The following is a 19,740-nucleotide window of genomic DNA, read 5'->3' on the forward strand; positions in this document are numbered from 1 at the left end:
CGTCAACTTGACCTCTGACCTTGTCTAATAAAAGCTGTCTCTTGAGAAGGTAGCGATGCAAACTAGAAGTTTCTACGATGATTCTGTACCAAACCATTAAAAATCGGATGTTTGACCTCACCGTGACCTTGACCTTTGACCGATTTTGACCAAAATCTAATCACTGCTAGCCACCACCCTCCTGAATCACGTGGTGTAATTTGACATTGGCAGCTTCTTCCGTTCTCGAGTTATCATTTTTTGGATGTTTGACCTCACTGTGACCTTGGCCTTTGACCGATTTTGACCAAAATCCAATCACTGCTAGCCATCACCCTCCTGAATCACGTGCTGTAATTTGACATTGGTAGCTTCTTCGGTTCTCGAGTTATCTGTACCAAACCATCAAAAATCGAATATTTGACCTCACTGTGACCTTGACCTTTGACCGATTTCGACCAAAATCTAATCAGCACTTTCCATCACGCTCCTGAATCACATGGTGTAATTTGACATTGGTAGCTTCTTCCGTTCTCGAGTTATCTGTACCAAACCATCAAAAATCGAATATTTTACCTCACTGTGACCTTAACCTTTGACCGATTTCGACCAAAATCTAATCAGCACTTTCCATCACCCTCCTGAATCACATGTTGTAATTTGACATTGGTAGCTTCTTCCGTTCTCGAGTTATCGTGCCTACAAACAAACAAACAAACAAACAGAAACGGAAGTCATCAATATACTTATGAAATCTTTAGATTTCGTAAGTAACAAACAAGCAGTCATAGACTGGTACTTAGGAAATCGTCAACTTGACCTCTGACCTCGTCTCATAAAAGCTGTCTCTGGAGAAGGTCGCGACACAAACCAGAAGTTTCTACGATGATTCTGTACCAAACCATCAAAAATCTAATGTTTTGGATGTTTGACCTCACTGTGACCTTGACCATTGACTGATTTTGACCAAATCTAATCAACGCTCGCCACCACCCTCCTGAATCACGTGGTGTAATCTGACATTGGTAGTTTCTTCCGTTCTCGAGTTATCATTTTTTGGATGTTTGACCTCACTGTGACCTTGACCTTTGACCGATTTTGACCAAAATCTAATCAGCATTGGCCATCATCCTCCTGAATCACGTGGTATAATTTGACATTGGTAGCTTCTTCCGTTCTCGAGTTATCTTGCCTACAAACAAACAAACAAACAGAGGACGGAAGTCATCAATATACTTACGAAATCTAAAGATTTCATAAGTAACAAACAAAGACAGAGAGATAGACAAAGAGACAGAAAGGGGTGAAAACATAATCTCCTCCACCTTCGTTGGCAGAGGTAAAAATTATGTCATACTTTTGTGGCTTATCCTGGTTCTGCATGAGATAATGAAAAGACACGAATGCAAAGTAATTGTAACTGTAACCTTTCAGTGTACTAACACAAAAGGCTCAACCTAACCGTATGTATCCACTAACAATGAAGTCATATTTAAATAACTGTACGTCATAATGGTATTACCCAGTCAGCCATGCAGTTACCTCTCAAATAAGATTCATCCCTTACCCCTATATGCTTTGTTCACAAACTATGACATTACTGAATCACAAACTATGTTCCAGCACCTATCATTCTGTTCAATAACTGCTCCCATGGGTTAAACCAAATGGAATAAATTTGTTTTTATTCCACTTGTACTCGAGACACTATTGTTGTTGTTGTTGCACGAGCTTGGTTCAATTCCAGGAAGAAGTTTTACCAACAATAAAAATTGTTTTGTTTTTTTTAATCAGTGTATAGCTTTGCATTCAGGAACCTCCATCATGGAGTAAGGTAGTGTATTGATTATATTAGAAGATACAAGTGATATCCCATCTGTTTGTTGAGATCAAAGACCAGAGAGAACTCAAACAAAATAGTCTTTGGGCTGTTGCTTTGCTTTACGATGGCTTCAAATTTTCTGTTCAGTTCCCAGATCATTCTTTTAAAATGATGATGTTCAAACTGTACAAGATTCTGCTTGCCGAATGTAGAATACACCTACCATTTGGTCATGAGAGAGCGTGTTAGGTTTGACATTTATGGCTCGTAATGAAGGACGACAATTTGGACTTGGACCGAATGCAACGTCATTGAAGCCTCCAAAAGACAAAGGTTTCTTAGCTTGTACTAAAACACACCAGACCGAGGTAAGAGAAAAGGAAAGGCAGGTCCTGCTGAACATATGCACCCAGATGGGAGAGACGGAACAAGCCAGCATGAAAGAGAAATGTTACAGAGTTGTGGTTAAGGGTTATCACCTCGCTCTGTACAAGTGGATGCACATCACGTTGTCCCATCTATTCATTCTTATGTCTGCTTTGGAAAGTCGTGTGAGGAAAAAAGAAGTTCAGCGTTCATTATACAGATTCATAATCTCACATCAGACTCTTTGATAGTTAATTCGATTCAGTGCATTATTCATTATTTCATGGATACATGCTTACAAAAGGGCATGTGAAGTTTAATTCTTAAAATCCTGATTAAAGGAATAACGACTTCTGACATGTACAGGTACGTAAGCTGTTAGTGTTACAGAGATTTTGAATTACATGCACCAAAAAGAACTTCATGGAATTCAAGATACATCCTTTCATTTGATCTTTTATCTTATTATCATATCTGTGACCATATTGGAGGCATGCCCATGTAAAGGTCCAGTCACACCTTGACGTTTTAGCCAGCAATGGCAACGTATTAAAATGTATGTAAAACGCTGGCTTATGCTGAACTTTTGATGTTTTTTTTTTAAAGATTCGGACGTATTCATAACGACTTGGTCTTCTGCATAACGTATTAGTAATGGACACAGAACGTTTCGTTGTGTTCGAGATAACGTATACCAACGAATGCTGAACCTGTTGTCGGCCTTCACAACCTATGCCCAACGATAGTCTAACTTAGGCATAGCGCGCTGCACGCATCGCCGACGATGACGTGGCGTAGGTTATGAAAAGGCTAAAGCACAACGATTCAAATCAAAACCGCCGCAGAAATGGAAGTGTCAACATCTCAGTCACACCTTGGCGATCTTGCCAGCGTATGCCGACCTCTGAAAAATGCGTCTAAAACGCTGGCGTACGGCGAATACGGAATGGGTAAGTTTGGTATGAGTGAATAGAACGCTAAAGTACGCTATCATACGTCATATTAAATGGAGTATGTCTTGTAATTTTAAACATGTTGAAAATTTTTACGACGTACTTACCGTATGACACACGCTCCGCATGCGATGGGAATAAGTTGTATGCACGATATGCAATCGTTGACACACATCGACACACGTTACTTGAAAGGTGCTCATAAGTCGAAACACGTCCAGGTAATGGTTAGCGTCAGTGTTCCAGACTCCCGGTTTTTTTTTTTTCTTTTTTTCGGTATGACGGTGTTCAGTGTACAGTGCGGTTATGATTTAAATCGTTGAGCGGCAGCCTATTAATTATATTATATTATAACCGCACTAGAAATCGAAGTGTCAAAGTCACAATCATACCGAAGGAAGGAAGAAAATAAAAATAAAAAAAAATAAAACCAGGGAGTCTGGAACACTGACGCTAACCATTACCTTGATGTGTTTCGACTTATGAGCACCTTACAAGTAACGTGTGTCGATGTGTGTCACCAATCGCGTAACGTGAGTACAACACGTAACTCATAGGTTAGAAATAAGTTTCGGGTACGCTAAACATTACCTCGACGTGTTTCGACTTATGAGTAACTTACAAGTAACGTGTGTCGATGTGTGTCAACAATCGCGTGACGTGCCTACAACTTATGGCCAGCATTATGCGGAACGTGTGAGTCATACGCTGGTATAAGTCTTAAAATTTCAAGCATAGAAATTTGAGGACAACCGAAAAGTACAACGTTTAAAGCCAGCGTACAACGACGTATGGCAGTGTTTTTCAGCGTGCTCTCAATGTTATCAAAACTTACCCATAACGTATTCGACGTGTACCAGCGTTTTAGACAAATTTTCCAAAAATCGGCATAAGCTGGCTAAAACGTCAACGTGTGACTGGGCCTTAATGTTCACTGTACATATCTACATGTAAATTACTAAAAGAGCCAGATGTTAACTTGTTTTAACCAAGTTCATTTAGCAAGAAATGCCAGTGAAGTCAGTGAATTTAACTGCAAATTGAATGAGTGAGCACGTCTCTTACGATGATTTTGTGTGTATCAAATGGCAGTTGCAGTATGATCATAAAATTTAGTGCAATTGCAAAAAACACCTCCAGACAGGGACATTGATTTGATGTACCATACAGTTAACCCTCAAATAATCGCAGCTTTCCACCAATCGCGGGCAACCTATTGTGTTCCAATTTAGATGTCGCGGTATTTCTTTTCGGCCAATTGCGGTTTTTGAGCCGAGATGAGTCATTGTTTGCGTCTGCACGTACGATTACCTCGCCAAGCCTAAAGTTTGTTGCGCACCGTTAATTGCAGTAATCAAACCAGCACACGGAACGTAGCTAAGTTTAATAATAAATCGCAATCAAACAGGAAATGAGATAGAGATCCTCAAGTCAGGTCAGGACCCGCCGCAAAGCCCAACCCCACAGTCTAAACCCTGAAACCAAGCTCAGACTAAGAGACCCTAGAGCCCATTGCAACCTAGCTACAATGCTTATAAATCACCAGAGATGCCAGTGATTCGTGCTTTTATTATATTTCAGCACACAATTTACAACCAGAATGCGTAGAGCCCCGGAATCTCTCAACCTGAGCCGAATCTCAAAACTCAAACTGCAAAATAAAACCCAGCAGCAGCTGTTCCGAAACAGCCAAAAAAGTTCCCATTGCCCAACCCACACACTCGCCACCACTCCGGGTTCAAAACGCAACACAAACACCACAGCACAGCACAACATAACCACCTCCAAACCACAACACAACCACCTGTGAGAACGTATCACAACCACCCATTATTTATCACTTCATGAAAGTTGGATGATGGTGAGAGAGGGAGGAGAGAGAGGAAGCAGGCCTGGGAGGGGGAGGGGGGGCAGGACAAACAAGGAGATGGGAGGGAGGGATGGATGGATGGTAGTGGGAAGAGATGGATGGATGGGATGTAAAGTAGATTCACAGCAAGTTCCACAGTTGTTCATGAACACACAATACTCCAATCTCACAGAATGAACACAAGGTGTAAGGAATGAACGATGAATTAATGAATTCCATCCTGCTGTTCCTTCGTCTGCAGTTACATTACCTGCAGCATCTACAATGAGCTTGAGTTTTGAAAACAACTCTCCCGTTATAACCTCTAAAGTACTCCACCCAAGTGGTGCGCCTCCAAGCATCTCCGGGTGGTGCTCAGCGTGACTGCTCCGAGGTGAAGGTTACATTTCAAACTTTTGTCTGATCTAAGAAAATGGTACACACATTTATATTTGTACTTTATTTACATTATCACTATATATTGTGTTGAATGTCAATTTGTAATTTTATTTTCAAAAACGACAACAGCTGTGATAAAATATAAAAAAAGTCATTTACACCGCCATCTACCATCTCGCCATGGCTTACAAATATCGGTTTGATTGATCCAGCCATCCATCCATCCATCCATCCATCCATTGCAAAGGAATGTCAGGCGTGAAATCGCATGATTCTGCGGAGCGCAACACAAGCAGGTAAGGGCCTGAAACTTTGTATGTTGATCGATGTATTTTTGATTGTGTTGTGCAGATCGACATCGCCGGGTGACGGAGCAGGTACTTTTGCCGTGTATTACGATGGTTTACAAACAAACATCCAAGCAGCTTGTAAGAGCACTTGCCAAGTGGCTTTAGCACTCAAGCAAGCACTCCAACAAATTGAACAAATGAACACTTTTTTTAATCGTTGGAACTGCTGCTGAGGTCAATTCCACAGTTTGAATTTTGAAATTCGGCTCAAGTTAAGAGATTTGCAAGGTTATCGCGTGTGCGGAAATGAAATAAAAGCACGAACACTCGGAGACGCTCAAAGTGTCAAACAATGTCCGAAACGGACAAATTAAAACTTTTTTTCGCAGTCAGAACTGCTGCTAAGGTCAATTCTGCAGTTTGAATTTTGAAATTGAGCTCAGGTTAAGAGATTCTAGAGCAGGGGTCACCAACCTTCTTTTCAATGCAAGCTACTTTTGATTCATGAAATATTTCAAGAGCCACTTTAACATAAATTGAAAATATATGAATTGATAAGGGTACAATTTTAGCTATTACAGTGGAATTACAAAAATACATATTGAAAGTGAAGGAAAATGGATCTTTACCTTTACTTCAGTGTGAAACTTGACACTGCATGCTGTCCATCAGTACTAGGTAATCTGGTGTACATTATGAGAGGGCAACTGCGATGGAGTCCTTCAGATTTTTGTCTGTCAGATGGGTTCGAAATTTATATTTGATGCAGTTCATGTCAGAAAAGCCTGGTTCACAAGGATGGGTAAAGCCAAATAGGGAAGCCACTTTCATTTCTACTTTGCGGATGTTACTGTACTTTTGAGTATCCACGAGACTCCAGAAATTTGTGGCAGATCGCCTTCATTTCAACTGAATGTCATTTTGAAAGCTGATAATCTCCATTTCTAATGGGACACAATCAAGGTCAAACAGCACACTAATTTGTTCAGAAATGTCATTAACATCAAATTCCATGAAAGGGTTTGAAGTGATCATCACACAGGGCTCAATCCCCTCAAAATCATCAAATCTGTCTTTGAACTCTTGGCCAAGCCCGGTCAGGAAATCACTGTACTTGTCAATGTCCACAATTCCGACAGCAATCTCATTTTCTGCTAGCGTTTGGAGCATAGAAGGAAAATGTTGAATTTTCCTTTTCTGGACTTCTTGTATCAGAAGGTTAAGTTTTGACTTGAAAGCTTTCACTGCACTAATCATGTCAGCAATTGCCTTCTGTTTCCCCTTACAATTCACAGTCCAATGCATTCGATTTTTCTGTCATATCTGTTAGAAATGCCAAATTAAGCAGCCACGCAATGTTTGATAATTGGCTGGTATCTGTTTCTTGACTCTATGAAAACTTTAATTTCTGGTAAGAGTGAAATAAATTGACGAAGTATCACTACAACGAAGGAAGGAGTCTTCCCATAACACAGTTAGCTGGCTCTGGCAACCACTCGTTTCTCTTTCTCTCTGTCAGCGGTTGTTGTTGTTTTTTTGTTGTTGGGTCCGGTCAGTTCTGCTCGGACAGGACCGCTATACATATGGAAACTTGGACTCAAGATTGTTTTGGTAAGTGTTACAACCAAATAAACTTTGTTATTGTGTTACTATCTTCATTAAGACTGTGCGTCAATTTTTTTGACTATGTGAATGCAGCTTTTTTCCACTTTTTAATGCGAGCTACCCATTGGCAGCCAGCGAGCTACCAGTCGCTCGAGATCTACCTGTTGGAAACCCCTGTTCTAGAGCTTATTGCATGTGTGGAAATTAAATAAAGCTATGTACACTGACGTCTGGGCGTTTAATAAGCATTGCAATGTATCCAGAAATTTGTAGGTACTAGTACGTGCCCGTAAAAAAAATAAAATAAAATAAAAAAATATTCAAACCGCGAGCAACAAACAACAACCACACAGGCCGTTTCTTCGCTCTCGCGTGCCCGGACGTGCGTGACCCGGAAGTTCGCATATTATTCGCATTTTAGTTTTAATACCCAATTATTCAATTAGCGCCAACGTATATTACCTTTTCGCAATGTCGTGGCAAGGAAAAACAAAAAGAGAAGAGAAGAGAGAGAAAAAAATTTACTTCCTGGTTCGGAGCATACCAGCACTCTGATGTTTCCGAAATTTATGCACCGTCTCATATGAAAATGATCATAACTTGGGGGCATTGTGTTTATCTATAAATGCGCATAAGAAATCGAGAAATTATTAGAATACACGAAGTCATCACTATCCGGAAGTCCGTACGTTGTAACCCGTAATGGCGAACGCGGCTGAGCTTCCCTTCCCCATCGGCCACGCCCACGCAACAACGTGTCTTGTCATTGGTTTGGTAAATAAATGGCCATAACTTGGGAAGCACTTGTCCGATTAATATCAAACCTTGAAAAGGCACATCCTCAGGTCCCCAGAAATATACCTGACAAGTTTCAATTGCATCGGACCAGTGGTTATTGAGAAACAGCGGTCACAGACACGCACACGCAAACACACACACACACACACACACACACACACACACACACACACACACACACACACACACACACACACACACACACACACACACACACACACACACACACACACACACACACACATTGCTGGAATTATAGATAGATGAAGATGAGGCATTCGATGATATGAGTGAGGACAGTGGAAAAATATTTTTGAGTGCCTTATGATTGAGAAACTGCTGCAGCCTGTTCCAATTGAAAGCATTGTTGAGCAAGCCAAAAAAAAACAAGGTGAATTAAGACCCCAAGGAGATGATAGAGCGCTGACAAAGGTGTTAACCAAAAATGAAGCCTTGAAAAAGGATAATTAAAGAAGACCGTTAATTACCTTCAAAAAGGGGTGTTTAAATTAACCCAACCACCCAATTTTCATCAATGCACTACCTCCCTTAGTATGTATGCAAAGGTACAGGCTGTTAAGTTTCATGGTTTTGGAGTTATGGGGGATACACACTGAAGTATATGTATATACTAGCAAATACGACCCATCACATTCCTGACGGGTATACTAAAGGGGGGAGGAGGAGAGAGAAAGGGGGGGGGGGAGAGAAAGAGATTAACGAAAATTGGCTGTTTGGGTAAATTTAAACACCCCTTTTGAAGATAATTAATGGCATTATTAAATTAAAACCAAAACAGGCTTTATCCTTGGTCAGCCCGCATTCACCTCACAGGGGTCTTCATCTGCCATTTTGTTTGGGCATAATAAAAAAATGCCTGGTCTTAGAACCACGATGACCTCTCATGGCCCAATTCAAGTGCATAATCAAAATCTGCAGATTTGAGGATTGGACCTGGTGGACCAAATAAAGTGTCGAAATCTGGAGTGAAATCTGAAAATTTGAAGAAATTATGATTCTGATAACTAAGCGTATATCTTACTTGCAAAAAGCAAGGCTGTGCTCCCTCCGACTCCACATTTACCCAAGAAAATGTGAAATTGTCAAAGCATTAAACTGAACTTTTTCTACTGTTCTGCTTTTTCACTGTTTTCCCAAAGTGTAACTTCATTGAATGCAACGAAAATAATTGAGCAGGTGAAGGCTCCCGTGACATGAGCATTATGCGTGGTGACTGTGGCTCAGTTCTCTATGGGGAAATCCCCGGAGTTAGGAAGGCAAAATAAACTATAGGATTAGAATGAGTAAAGCAACAGGACAAGTGAACTGCAAGTTCAAGAGAGAATTGAGAATTTTTTCAGTGTCTTCAAAGCAATGAATCCCCAAACCACGGCAGGATGGCCGAGAGGTACGCATACTCGCTCTAAGGCCTAAGCTGTCTCGTATGGGATTGAATTGTTTCACCTTTTTGTGCGATCTGCTTTCATTTAGGATGTTATTTAATTCACTTCCTTTAGGATGTTATTTAATTCATTTCATTAGGAACTTGGAGCGATGTTACATTCTATGTTAAAGCGAATGAGATGTTTGTTTGTTTGTGACACTACATCTCTGAGCTCCCAAGGTTAATCGTGACAAAAAACTTTACAGGATCACATTTTTTTTACCACGATACACCTTACTAGGGGGGTTTTAAACATTCATTTTCTCACAAATCATAACTTATAAACACATGAGCCACCAAAGGAGGTTTTGGGGGTGGGGGGGTGGAATTAGAAATGTGAAGGGATGGGATGAGGGAGGGGAGGGGATGGTGTGGGATGAGGTGAAAAGAGAGAGGGGAAGGGGTTGGGTGGGAGATAGGAGGGTGGGGTGAGATGGAAGGAGGTGAGAGGAGGGAGAGGAAGAGGTGGGATGAGGGAGGGAAAGGGGTGGGAGTTGGGACCGGGCGTTGCTGGGCAACGCCGGGTACTAAATTAATGCTAGTAATTAATAAAAAAAATACGGATTTAAAGAACGAGAAGCACCCGTTCCCTACGGGAGCCATCGAGGGGGTCATGTTATTATATTTTGCCTATTTTACTCCAAGGGGTCCCAGGATTACACACCCAAAAAATGGTTGCGATCGGTTCAGCCGTTTTTGCGGTACCTGGGAACAGACAGACAGACAGACGGTGAATTATAGTAAGATGAGAATCTTTGCATCTAAAAGACTGCCAATGAAACATTTAAAAGACTAGAAGGGCACTCGGTGGAGCGCATACCACCACCCTGTAATGCCTGATCCACGAGAACATATTGGGCCCAATCCATTTTTGAAATATCATGCTCTATATCGTTTTTGGCCCGATCTCTCAATGGTGAAGAATCACAATAAAAAATTTGAGTAGTCGGATCCAGATCCGGATCTTCACCAAAATCTAATCAGTTTGTCGTGGTCACACACCCAACCTGTCCACCAAGTTTCATCGGAATCCGTCCACAACTTTTTTGAGATATCCTGTACACAGACAAACAGACAGAAAGGGATGAAAACACAACCTCCTTCGCCTTCGGTGGTGGAGGTAAAGAGTTGAAAAGGATCACGATATGAGAACTATTTGAAGTAAGCCAGGAATGCACGCGGCAGGGAGTCGGAGGGAAGATACTTGTAGCCCAATGGTGAACAATTTGGATTCACATTTACTCACATGTCGGAGCCATTTAGATGCTGTAATCACATAACTGAGTTAGTGTACCATACGAAATGACTCCCAGTATGTGTAGCCTCAACTCAAAGCGGAAGTGATCAGAGAGACTCTTTTTGAGTAGCGAGCGCAGTCCCTCTTTTGGAGACCTCAGAATAGAAAGCTTTACCAGTAATTATAACACCAATATTGTTCAGTAATAAAAGGTGGAATGTTGAGTGCCATTATGAATGTTAGTTCTAAACATCCCCCACCCACCCCCACGTTCCAACCATATTCAATAGTGGATCCACACCAGTAACTGGTCTTGCTCTTGCGAGGCATGCGTGTAAGCGGAGGATCTAAGCAGCCCAGATGATAGTGCTTCTGGCAGGTATTGCATTCAGTCAACAGATGCTGATCTCTGCTTTTCCCACATATGGCACAGCTGCAGCAATAGTGGGGGTGAAGGAGATGGGTGGGTGGATGTTCATGAGGTTCCTATAGAATGCCAACTTCTCACAGTAGCAGCAAAGAGGGGGCGTAAATAATGTCAAAGTAGATAATGTCTTCATTCATTCACGATATGATAATGTGAAAGATTTTTGAAGTTAATGGCCAGATTAAACCTCAATGCAATTCAATGCTGAATATATGCAATAAGTCATCCATTACATGACTTAGGTGCAAATTTTAAACGTGTTCATTGTAAAGGTAGAAAACAAAATGATTCACAACTGGTGATGCAAATTCTGTGGTCCACGTGACTGCATTAAGTGCATGGCAGAATCCCTCATATCAGGTATCAATTTTAAATGGGGTTTACATTCAAAGTGATTTTAAATTGAAAATACAATTACATCTGACAATGCAAAGTTTTCGACAAGTCTCACTTTCAAATCAATACTCCAATAATGAATGATCAGGAGAATAAAAGACAGGTTGGGTCACCTGTGGAGGAGAGGTGACAGCACTGTATCAGTTCCAGGCCCTTTCTCATAAGCCCCCTCTCTTTTTTCAACACAATGTTGAGCAAGTACATCTGGCAAAAGAAGTTTCTGGAGAAACGGAGGAGAAAAATGGCAGAATTGGATTTGAAAGGACTGAGGATAAGTAACGTCATTCATTTGATTTTACAAGTCACAATCTAAATCACCCCCCCCCCCCCCCCCCAATTATAGCAGTGCGCTTGTTGAGTTGGTGACGAGAAAAAGCTTTCATAAATAAGAGTGCAAATACAAAAAGAAAGGATGACAAAAGACAGATAGAACAGTAAAAGACAAAATAAATCATGATAATCTATAAACTGTGGCTACAAAGGGCCAAAATGATAATTAAAGGGCCAAAATGATAATTAAAGGGCCAAAATGATAATTAAAGGGCCAAAATGATAATTAAAGGGCCAAAATGATAATTAATAGGCCAAAATGATAATTAAAGGGCCAAAATGATAATTAAAGGGCCAAAATGATAATCATGCAAAATAACTCGATGTTCTTCGGTCACATATCAGAGGTGGGGTGGGGGAGAATGCAACCCTCTCTAAAGACAAAGTACCAGGAAATCAAAGCCATCAGAACTGTCAAAAAATAAAATAAAATTACACCATTCCAGTAGCGGCTGAGCAGACAAAAAAGCGCTGCGTTTACATGTCAAAGCACCGAGTGTGACAGCCAAATGGAGGCTGTGCTGCTTTTTGGCCATTTTCTATTCTGCTGGCCAGCTGAAAGAGCGTTGTTCGGGTGGAAATGGAGCTCCATCTGATGCTGCTGGCACCAATTATGATAGTTCTGAGTTCAAAAGGCCCAGTACAAGACAAGGTGTAAAATTGGCATGCAGTTACGTCGAGAGTACGAAGAGGATAAAGTAACCAAGTTAAATGCGTAATATATCTTGCAGCATTTGCAGTAACACAATAATGTAGACTCCCCCCTCTCCTGCCCCCCCCCCACCCCCCGACCTTCTCAGCTTTCAACCATGTTCATCGATCAGTAAGCAAAGAGAAAAAGTTATTTGGGATACTTGTCAGAAAGTTCAAACATTTAAAATATTTCATTGCCAATGCACGAATAAATAAATAATCTCACTGCAGTTCCATTTCAGACAAAGTCATGCAAAGACAAGCAGGAAAGATATCAAAGTACGAGTCTTCAACTTGAACAAAAGATATGACTGATATGCACTGTGACCCACAACTTTGGGAGTAAATTATTTTAATTACCCTCCAATATGCCGAGTGCACATTTTGACAGGCAATTGCAATTTATTCACACGAGGAGCGTGTGCATTAGACAGCAGGTTGGGCTAATAACCCATTTTTGCAGGATCCAAGTGACAGCAGCAGGAGAATGCAGGCAGCAGGCAGGCCATTGTTTGGGCCACAGCAGCACATTGGGCCAAAATGCAAGGCAAAGCACCGAAGGTAACATGTGTAGGCGAACCACCTTATCAGCCTTCTCACAGATTGCTGGCCTGGGCTGCAGACTGGCAAAGATGAATGACAATATTTAAAACGAGTACAGACCTGTAGTCCAGCGACTTGCACTGAAGGTTAATTGGAAAAATTATCTTATTTGGCCAGATACCAAAATGTGAAAGCAGATTGGTTTGGGAGGAGGAGTAAGGATTATCTCCTTTGATCTCCTACATAAGGAAAAAAAACCATCCATCACTGCCATCTTCTGTGAAAACTAACCACTCCCACGACGTCACATGTGTATGAGCTTTCAGATTAAAACTGCTCGAGTCAGCCCATGTTAGACCCTTTTGAACAGCTGAGTGAATGAGCTCTTGTTTATGGTTCTGAAAGCCATGTTTGGAGGCTCAATGTGCTCATCGATTTGTTGTCGACATTTATACAAAGCATCCATCGGTAGTATAGATGCCAAAAAAGTTAGTGATTTTAATGGGGGAAAGAAATCTAGCCTCATGAAGACGATAAGTGACAGAAGGAAGGAGGTTTACAGGCTGACAGTGGATTGAAGGGGAAATAGGGAAACAAAGACAATGTATGTGAATAGCAAAAAGGGGAGCGCAACGGGTCAGCAAGAGGAGAAGAGAGTAGGGTGGTGGGTTTGGTATGGAGCATTTGATGACAATGGGCAGTAAGCTTGAATGGCTGGAGGTAAGAGCGTGAGATAACAGCCACAAGGAGTTTACTTCACACATGAGAGAACAAAGGGATGAAGGAATGGAAGGAAGAGTTCAGCTTAAAATCAGAGACGGTTACCAGGTACAGAAGTCTGGAAGAGCGCAGGTGACCTGGCAGGGCTTGAGGAGGATAGAGGGGCAAGAGGGCAGGAGGAGCCAGGTAACAGAAAGCTGAGAATATACCGATCTGCCTGCAGTGGGTGGGAAATGGACCTTGGGACTCGGCCTCCATGACACTTCAAAAGGAGGATTTAAATACTTTATTGAGCTATAAGTGTTCCAGAATGGAGTTTGCTGATCAACAACGTATTCTTTTTCCTCATCTGCAGAGAGATCTATGCTGCAGCAAGCTGCCTTTCAAAAGCATGGTAAACCGTTCTGCACAGAGTTAAATCATACACAAGATGGGACAGAGTATTATCCAGGGAAGTACAGAGGTCATTGACGTAGACAAAGAATAAGGTTGGTGCTAATATGTTGGCTTACAGGGCACCTGCCGAGAGAGGGAGATCTCGAGAGAATGGTGTCGAAAGCAAGCAGTTTCTCCTCGCAGAGAAATTCTGATAACTATTCAAGGAGGGATCGCCGATTGCCATTATTAAACATCTTGGGAAGTAATGCTGGGTGTCGACAGTATCGAAAGGTCGAAATATCCAGAGAGATGGCCCTGATCTCTCGTATGAGATCGAGTGCATTCATCAATTAATGGGTTAAAAGCAACAACATGCCTGAGGTCTGATGGCATGAATGACAGATTACATTACCTTGCATTTCTTAGAGTACTGGGAGAAGGCCAGCTGAACTGCAGTTATAACTGACCAAAGGCGGCCAACTATCTGGTTGGTCTGTAGTCTGTGATTTATATCCATACCAAAATAATTGATTGCACTTCTGCAAAATATTTCAAAGAAAGAATTTATAGTTGGGATTTTAAAATCTCAAAAAAAAAGTTATCAACCTTAAAGCAAATTCTTAAACAATATCAATATATAGTACACCTGTCCAGAGACGTTTCCAAGCAGATTCCACAGGACGCGGCCTTCTCTCTGAAGTTTGCAGTTCAAAGGACGCAAAAACTCCAAGGTTCTCAAGAGCTGGCGGAAAGAAAAAAAAATGCTATAAAAAAAATTCATTGATATAATGGAATTGATCATCATTCACCATTTATCAGTAAAACAAAACAAAACAAAAAAAAAACATGAGTTAATAATAATTAACCAAAACGGAAACAAAGGCAACAGACATCGTCGGACAGTAAAGAGGATTTGCAAAAAAAAAAAAAAACCAGATAACTCTTGAAAGAGCAAAAATGATGATTCCTGGAAAATAAATTCATTAATGAAATATTTTATAAACATCGATCGAAGGTTCATGGTGGAGTTGTAGATAAATCTCATACAAAAAGACGTTCGGCAGACATCGGTGCGCTTTAATATTGTAATTAATTATTAATTAAACCCTGCACAATGATGTCTCGCATTAGGAAACAGCACACCTATATCAATGCTGATAAAAAAGAAGATTCGGACGTACAGAATCGTACTCTGCTCGAAGGGCCTCCTCCTGCCCTTGCAATTGCTCCTTTAATCTGCGCTGTTCTCGAAGTCCATCTTGGATGTGCATCATCTGAAGATTGCGTTCTAGGGGTATCGAAGGGGGGAAAAAAAATAAAAAATTTTAATCTCAATGGGAACAATCTCAACCAACTTCACGTAACTTACTCGGCAAACAGCCACGGCTCTCGATATAATCCAGACGGAAAAAAATGATGGCTGTTCAGGAGTCACAGTATTAGCAGAGAGTGCTGCATTGTAGAGTATGCTGTCCTTCAGAAAGGAGAACGAACTAGACGATCAACTTAACCATGCCTGTTGTAAGATCAGATGATAACCAGGAAATAAGTAGTTTGTTTTCTTTTGCACTGGTACCACCCCTGATGGGATCCAGATTCCCCAACGTAAGATTTCTTAGAGTAACTGTGTTCCAAATTAGAAAGAGCTGCGATGTTAGCGAATACATTTAAACAGTAGTGAGAGATCACTTAATGAATGTGTGAATTTTCAAAATTATGCATTTTCTACTCATTTACACTTTCTTTTTTTGGGGGGGGGGAAATGTAAAAAAAAACCTGCAACAAGTACAAATGTTCACAGTAATGAAAGCCAAAGTTTAAAATTACCAGAGATTAAAAAAAAAAACCTTTCCCGAATAATTGATTGCATTCAACTTAAGAAGAAGATAGCCTTCAGATGAAACAAACTCCGTTAATTGCATCATTTATCAATTTCATATGGGGCATGAGCGTGCAGGGAGATAAAAGAGATAGCGTGAAGGCGCCATCTCTCACAGTTTATCAGCGTCGGGAAGGAAAGGGGGCTCTGTCCGTGTGGCAGGCACGCACATTAGCGGGTGGGCAGTGTTGAGCAGAATGTTTAAGGGGTAGGCTAAAGAAAGAGCAGCCAAATTAATCCACCAAGTAGATTTCGTCATCACGATATCATGCACAAGAAAGGAAAAGTGATGTGCCAAAAGGTACACTCTGAGCAGGACAAGATATTCTGTTTTTATGTGGACAAATGCAAGGGCATCAAGTTATTGTCCAGCAATGCGTGAAGGTATGCATACTCACAGGGATGATTTAGGGTGAGGATTAGGATTATGGTTAGGGTTAAGATTATTGTTGTGGTCGGAGCATATAGGTTTATGGTTAGGATTATGGTTCGGTTTGGAGCAGATAGGTTTATGGTTAAGATGATGGTTTGGGTTGGAGCAGATAAGGTTGTGGTTAAGATTATGGTTTGGGTTGGAGCAGATAGGGTTGTGGTTAAGATTATGGTTAGGGTTACGGTTGGAGCAGTTTAGTTTTGAATTTAAAATGGTTTCCCCATCGTGTAGCATGTACAAATCAAATTTGGAGTGAGCTGAACGGAGGGGTGCAAAGGTCACTGCATGTGTGAGCATGTATGCAGGCAGGCCATTGCCAAGTGGATAGTATGGGTTTTAAATGCTCCCGACCAGTTTTAGATTGAACCCGGCGGTTAAAAAGAAAATTTTTCTGTTTGGGCGCGTTTTATCTCCCTTCCATTCCCATCCCCTCACGCTGCCTTCCCTTCCCCGACCTTCACACCACCTTGCCTTCCCCTCATGCTGCCTTCACTTCCCCTCACACTGCATTCACATCCCCTCACGCTAACCTAACCTTCCCTCTCCACTATCATGGACATCTCCAGGCAGTCTCTGCATGCTGTATTAACATTGTGCTTTAATATACCCCATTTCAATCAATCCTGTACAACCCTCGCCCATCCATCCATCCATTGGGACCATACTCTGTGCAGAGCGTTGGTGCTGCTTAAGCAGTCTCCTTGGCGAATGGGCACAATCTTGGACTGGTCGCCACTCCGCCATGGTATACCAGCAAGCTGGCACTCATTTTGCCGACCTCAGAAGGATGACAGGCAGAGTCAACCCCACCAGGTATAAATTCAACAACCAAGTGGGATTTGAACTCAGGACCCTGGGATCCCAAGCCCACCACCCTAACCATCAAGCCAACACCAGGCATACCCTTGCCCCCTTCTCCACAAGTCCCACTACCAAATGCAAGTTGACAACCCCTCCCCTGATGCTTAACTCCTCCTCCCAAATCGCCTCCCCATCCGCACCCTACTCCTCACTCCCACCCCCCACCCAGAGTGAAGAGAAAGGTTTGGTGAAGCGTCGCACTCCAAACCCCCACTTCCTCACTCTCCCACTCTTCTTGCCCCCTCGCTCCCCCTTCCACTCCTCTCTCTCTCTCTCTCTCTCTCTCTCTCTCTCTCTCTCTCTCTCTCTCTCTCTCTCTCTCTCTCTCTCTCTCTCTCTCTCTCTCTCTCTCTCTCTCTCTCTCTCTCTCTCTCTCTCTCTCTCTCTCTCTCTCTCTCTCTCTCTCTCTCTCTCTCTCTCTCTCCCCCCCCCGTCTCTCTCCCTCTCTCTCCCCCGTCTCTCTCCCTCTCTCTCTCTCCCTCCCCCCCTCCCCCGTCTCTCTCTCTTTGCATGGTGGTTTGCATAACATTGTCATATTTTACACTTCTGACAAAAATGTTTTGCCGAAAGTTGGAAGAAGTGTAAGCAATCAATATAAAGAATTGAAAAAAAATATCCAAATTAAAAAAAGATTTGGCCAAAACTACCTTTTATTTTTCAATCAGAACACTTGACACAAGCACAGGATAGAAAAGTTGTTCAATGAAGTACACTCTTGATAACTTGAGCAAGTGCACAAAAATATGTTCAAAAACAAAAACAAAAACAAAAAGAACGAGCATCCGTTGAAGACAAAGTCTTCGATATCCCCCGCCATAGTAAATGAGGACAAGTAGCAAAAGGCACCAGTTCAATTTATTCTTGATGTGTGTACCAAATGTCATGAAGAAATAGTTAATAGTTTTGCAACTATGGTGTGGAAACGAAGGTTAACCTCAATTAATTCTTAATACCCAACTTGTTTCCATGGAAAGTGACAGAATTTTTTGGGAGGGAAATCTCAATATCAAAAGGCACCAGTTCACCACTTGCTTGATATGTGTACCAAATTTCGTAAATATATCTTGAGGGGATTTGTAGTTAAGCTCCGGAAACGAAATGTGACGGACGGACGGACATACGGACGGCCGTACGGACGGAACCCATTTCTTGGTTGGCGGGGGATAAAAAAAGCATTTTCACATCAATGGCTGAAACAATCAACAGCAATGAAAACACGATTTGTGAGATTATTGTTACAATGAAAACCAGTTATAGAAGAAACGTGTTTTAGATTAAAACAGCCTGCACTGTTCAGCCTACTATTGATTTGCAATATTGGTCAATGACCGACACTAATACAATTTTTATTACAGACAATAGGAATAAAAAACGAACATATATCGGACGAGAAGGGCACTCGGTAGAACATATACCTCCGCCACGTAATGCCCGGTCTACGAAAACATATCGGGCCCAATACATTTTTGAAATATCATGCTATATAATCGTATTTGTCCCTATCTCTCAATGGTGAAGAATCATGTTACAAATTAAATAACTCTCGTATCCAGATCGTCACCAAAATTGAATCAATTCGTTATGGTCACACACCAAACCTGTCCACCAAGTTTCATCTGAATCCGTCCCCAACTTTTTGAGATATCGTGCTATATATTAGTTTAGCCCAATCTCTCAATGGTGAAGAATCACTGAAAAAATTTTCAAATCCGGATCCGGATTCGGATCTTCACCAAAATGGAATCAATTCGTCCTAGTCATACACCCAACATGTCCACCAAGTTTCATCCAAATCCATCGACAAACTTTTCAGATATCGTGCTATATATCCTTTTTGGCGCTATCTCTCAATGGTGAAGAATCACTTTAAAAAATCTCAGTCATCAGATCCGGATCCGGATCTTCACCAAAATCTAATCAGTTCATCCCTGTCACACACGCAACCTGCCCACCAAGTTCCATCCGTCCACTACTTTTTGAGATATCGTCCTATATATTAGTTTAGCCCAATCTCTCAATGGTGAAGAATCACTTAAAAAATTATCAGATCCGGATCCGGATTTGGATCTTCACCAAAATCTAATCAGTTCGTCCCTGTCACACACCCAACCTGCCCACCAAATTTCATCCGGATCCGTCCACAACTTTTTGAAATATCCTCTCCACAAACAAACAAACAAACAAGCAGTCATAGACTGGTACTTACGAAATCGTCAACTTGACCTCTGACCTTGTCTAATAAAAGCTGTCTCTGGAGAACGTAGCGACGCAAACCAGAAGTTTCTATGATGATTCTGTACCAAACCATCAAAAATCGTAACGTCGACCGAAGCAAAAA

General features: G+C 41.5%; 1 protein-coding gene across 9 annotated transcripts in view; it reads right to left on the reverse strand.

Annotated features, from left to right (window-relative positions):
• PHF14 (PHD finger protein 14) overlaps positions 1–19,740 on the reverse strand; it is a 333,451-nt gene that overhangs the window by 52,707 nt on the left and 261,004 nt on the right. For all 9 annotated transcript variants that reach the window (XM_085873138.1, XM_085873144.1, XM_085873141.1 and 6 more), the window contains 4 exons: positions 15,411–15,517; positions 14,876–14,971; positions 11,679–11,785; positions 11,044–11,175 (listed from right to left, as the gene is read on the reverse strand). In XM_085873138.1, the coding sequence (XP_085729264.1) occupies positions 11,044–11,175; positions 11,679–11,785; positions 14,876–14,971; positions 15,411–15,517 (442 nt within the window). The remainder of the gene's footprint in view (positions 1–11,043; positions 11,176–11,678; positions 11,786–14,875; positions 14,972–15,410; positions 15,518–19,740) is intronic.

Source organism: Eptatretus burgeri, chromosome 3 (genome assembly GCF_056783735.1).
Source record: "Eptatretus burgeri isolate ZD-2024b chromosome 3, Ebu_testis_v1, whole genome shotgun sequence".
Taxonomy (NCBI): Eukaryota; Metazoa; Chordata; class Myxini; order Myxiniformes; family Myxinidae; genus Eptatretus; species Eptatretus burgeri.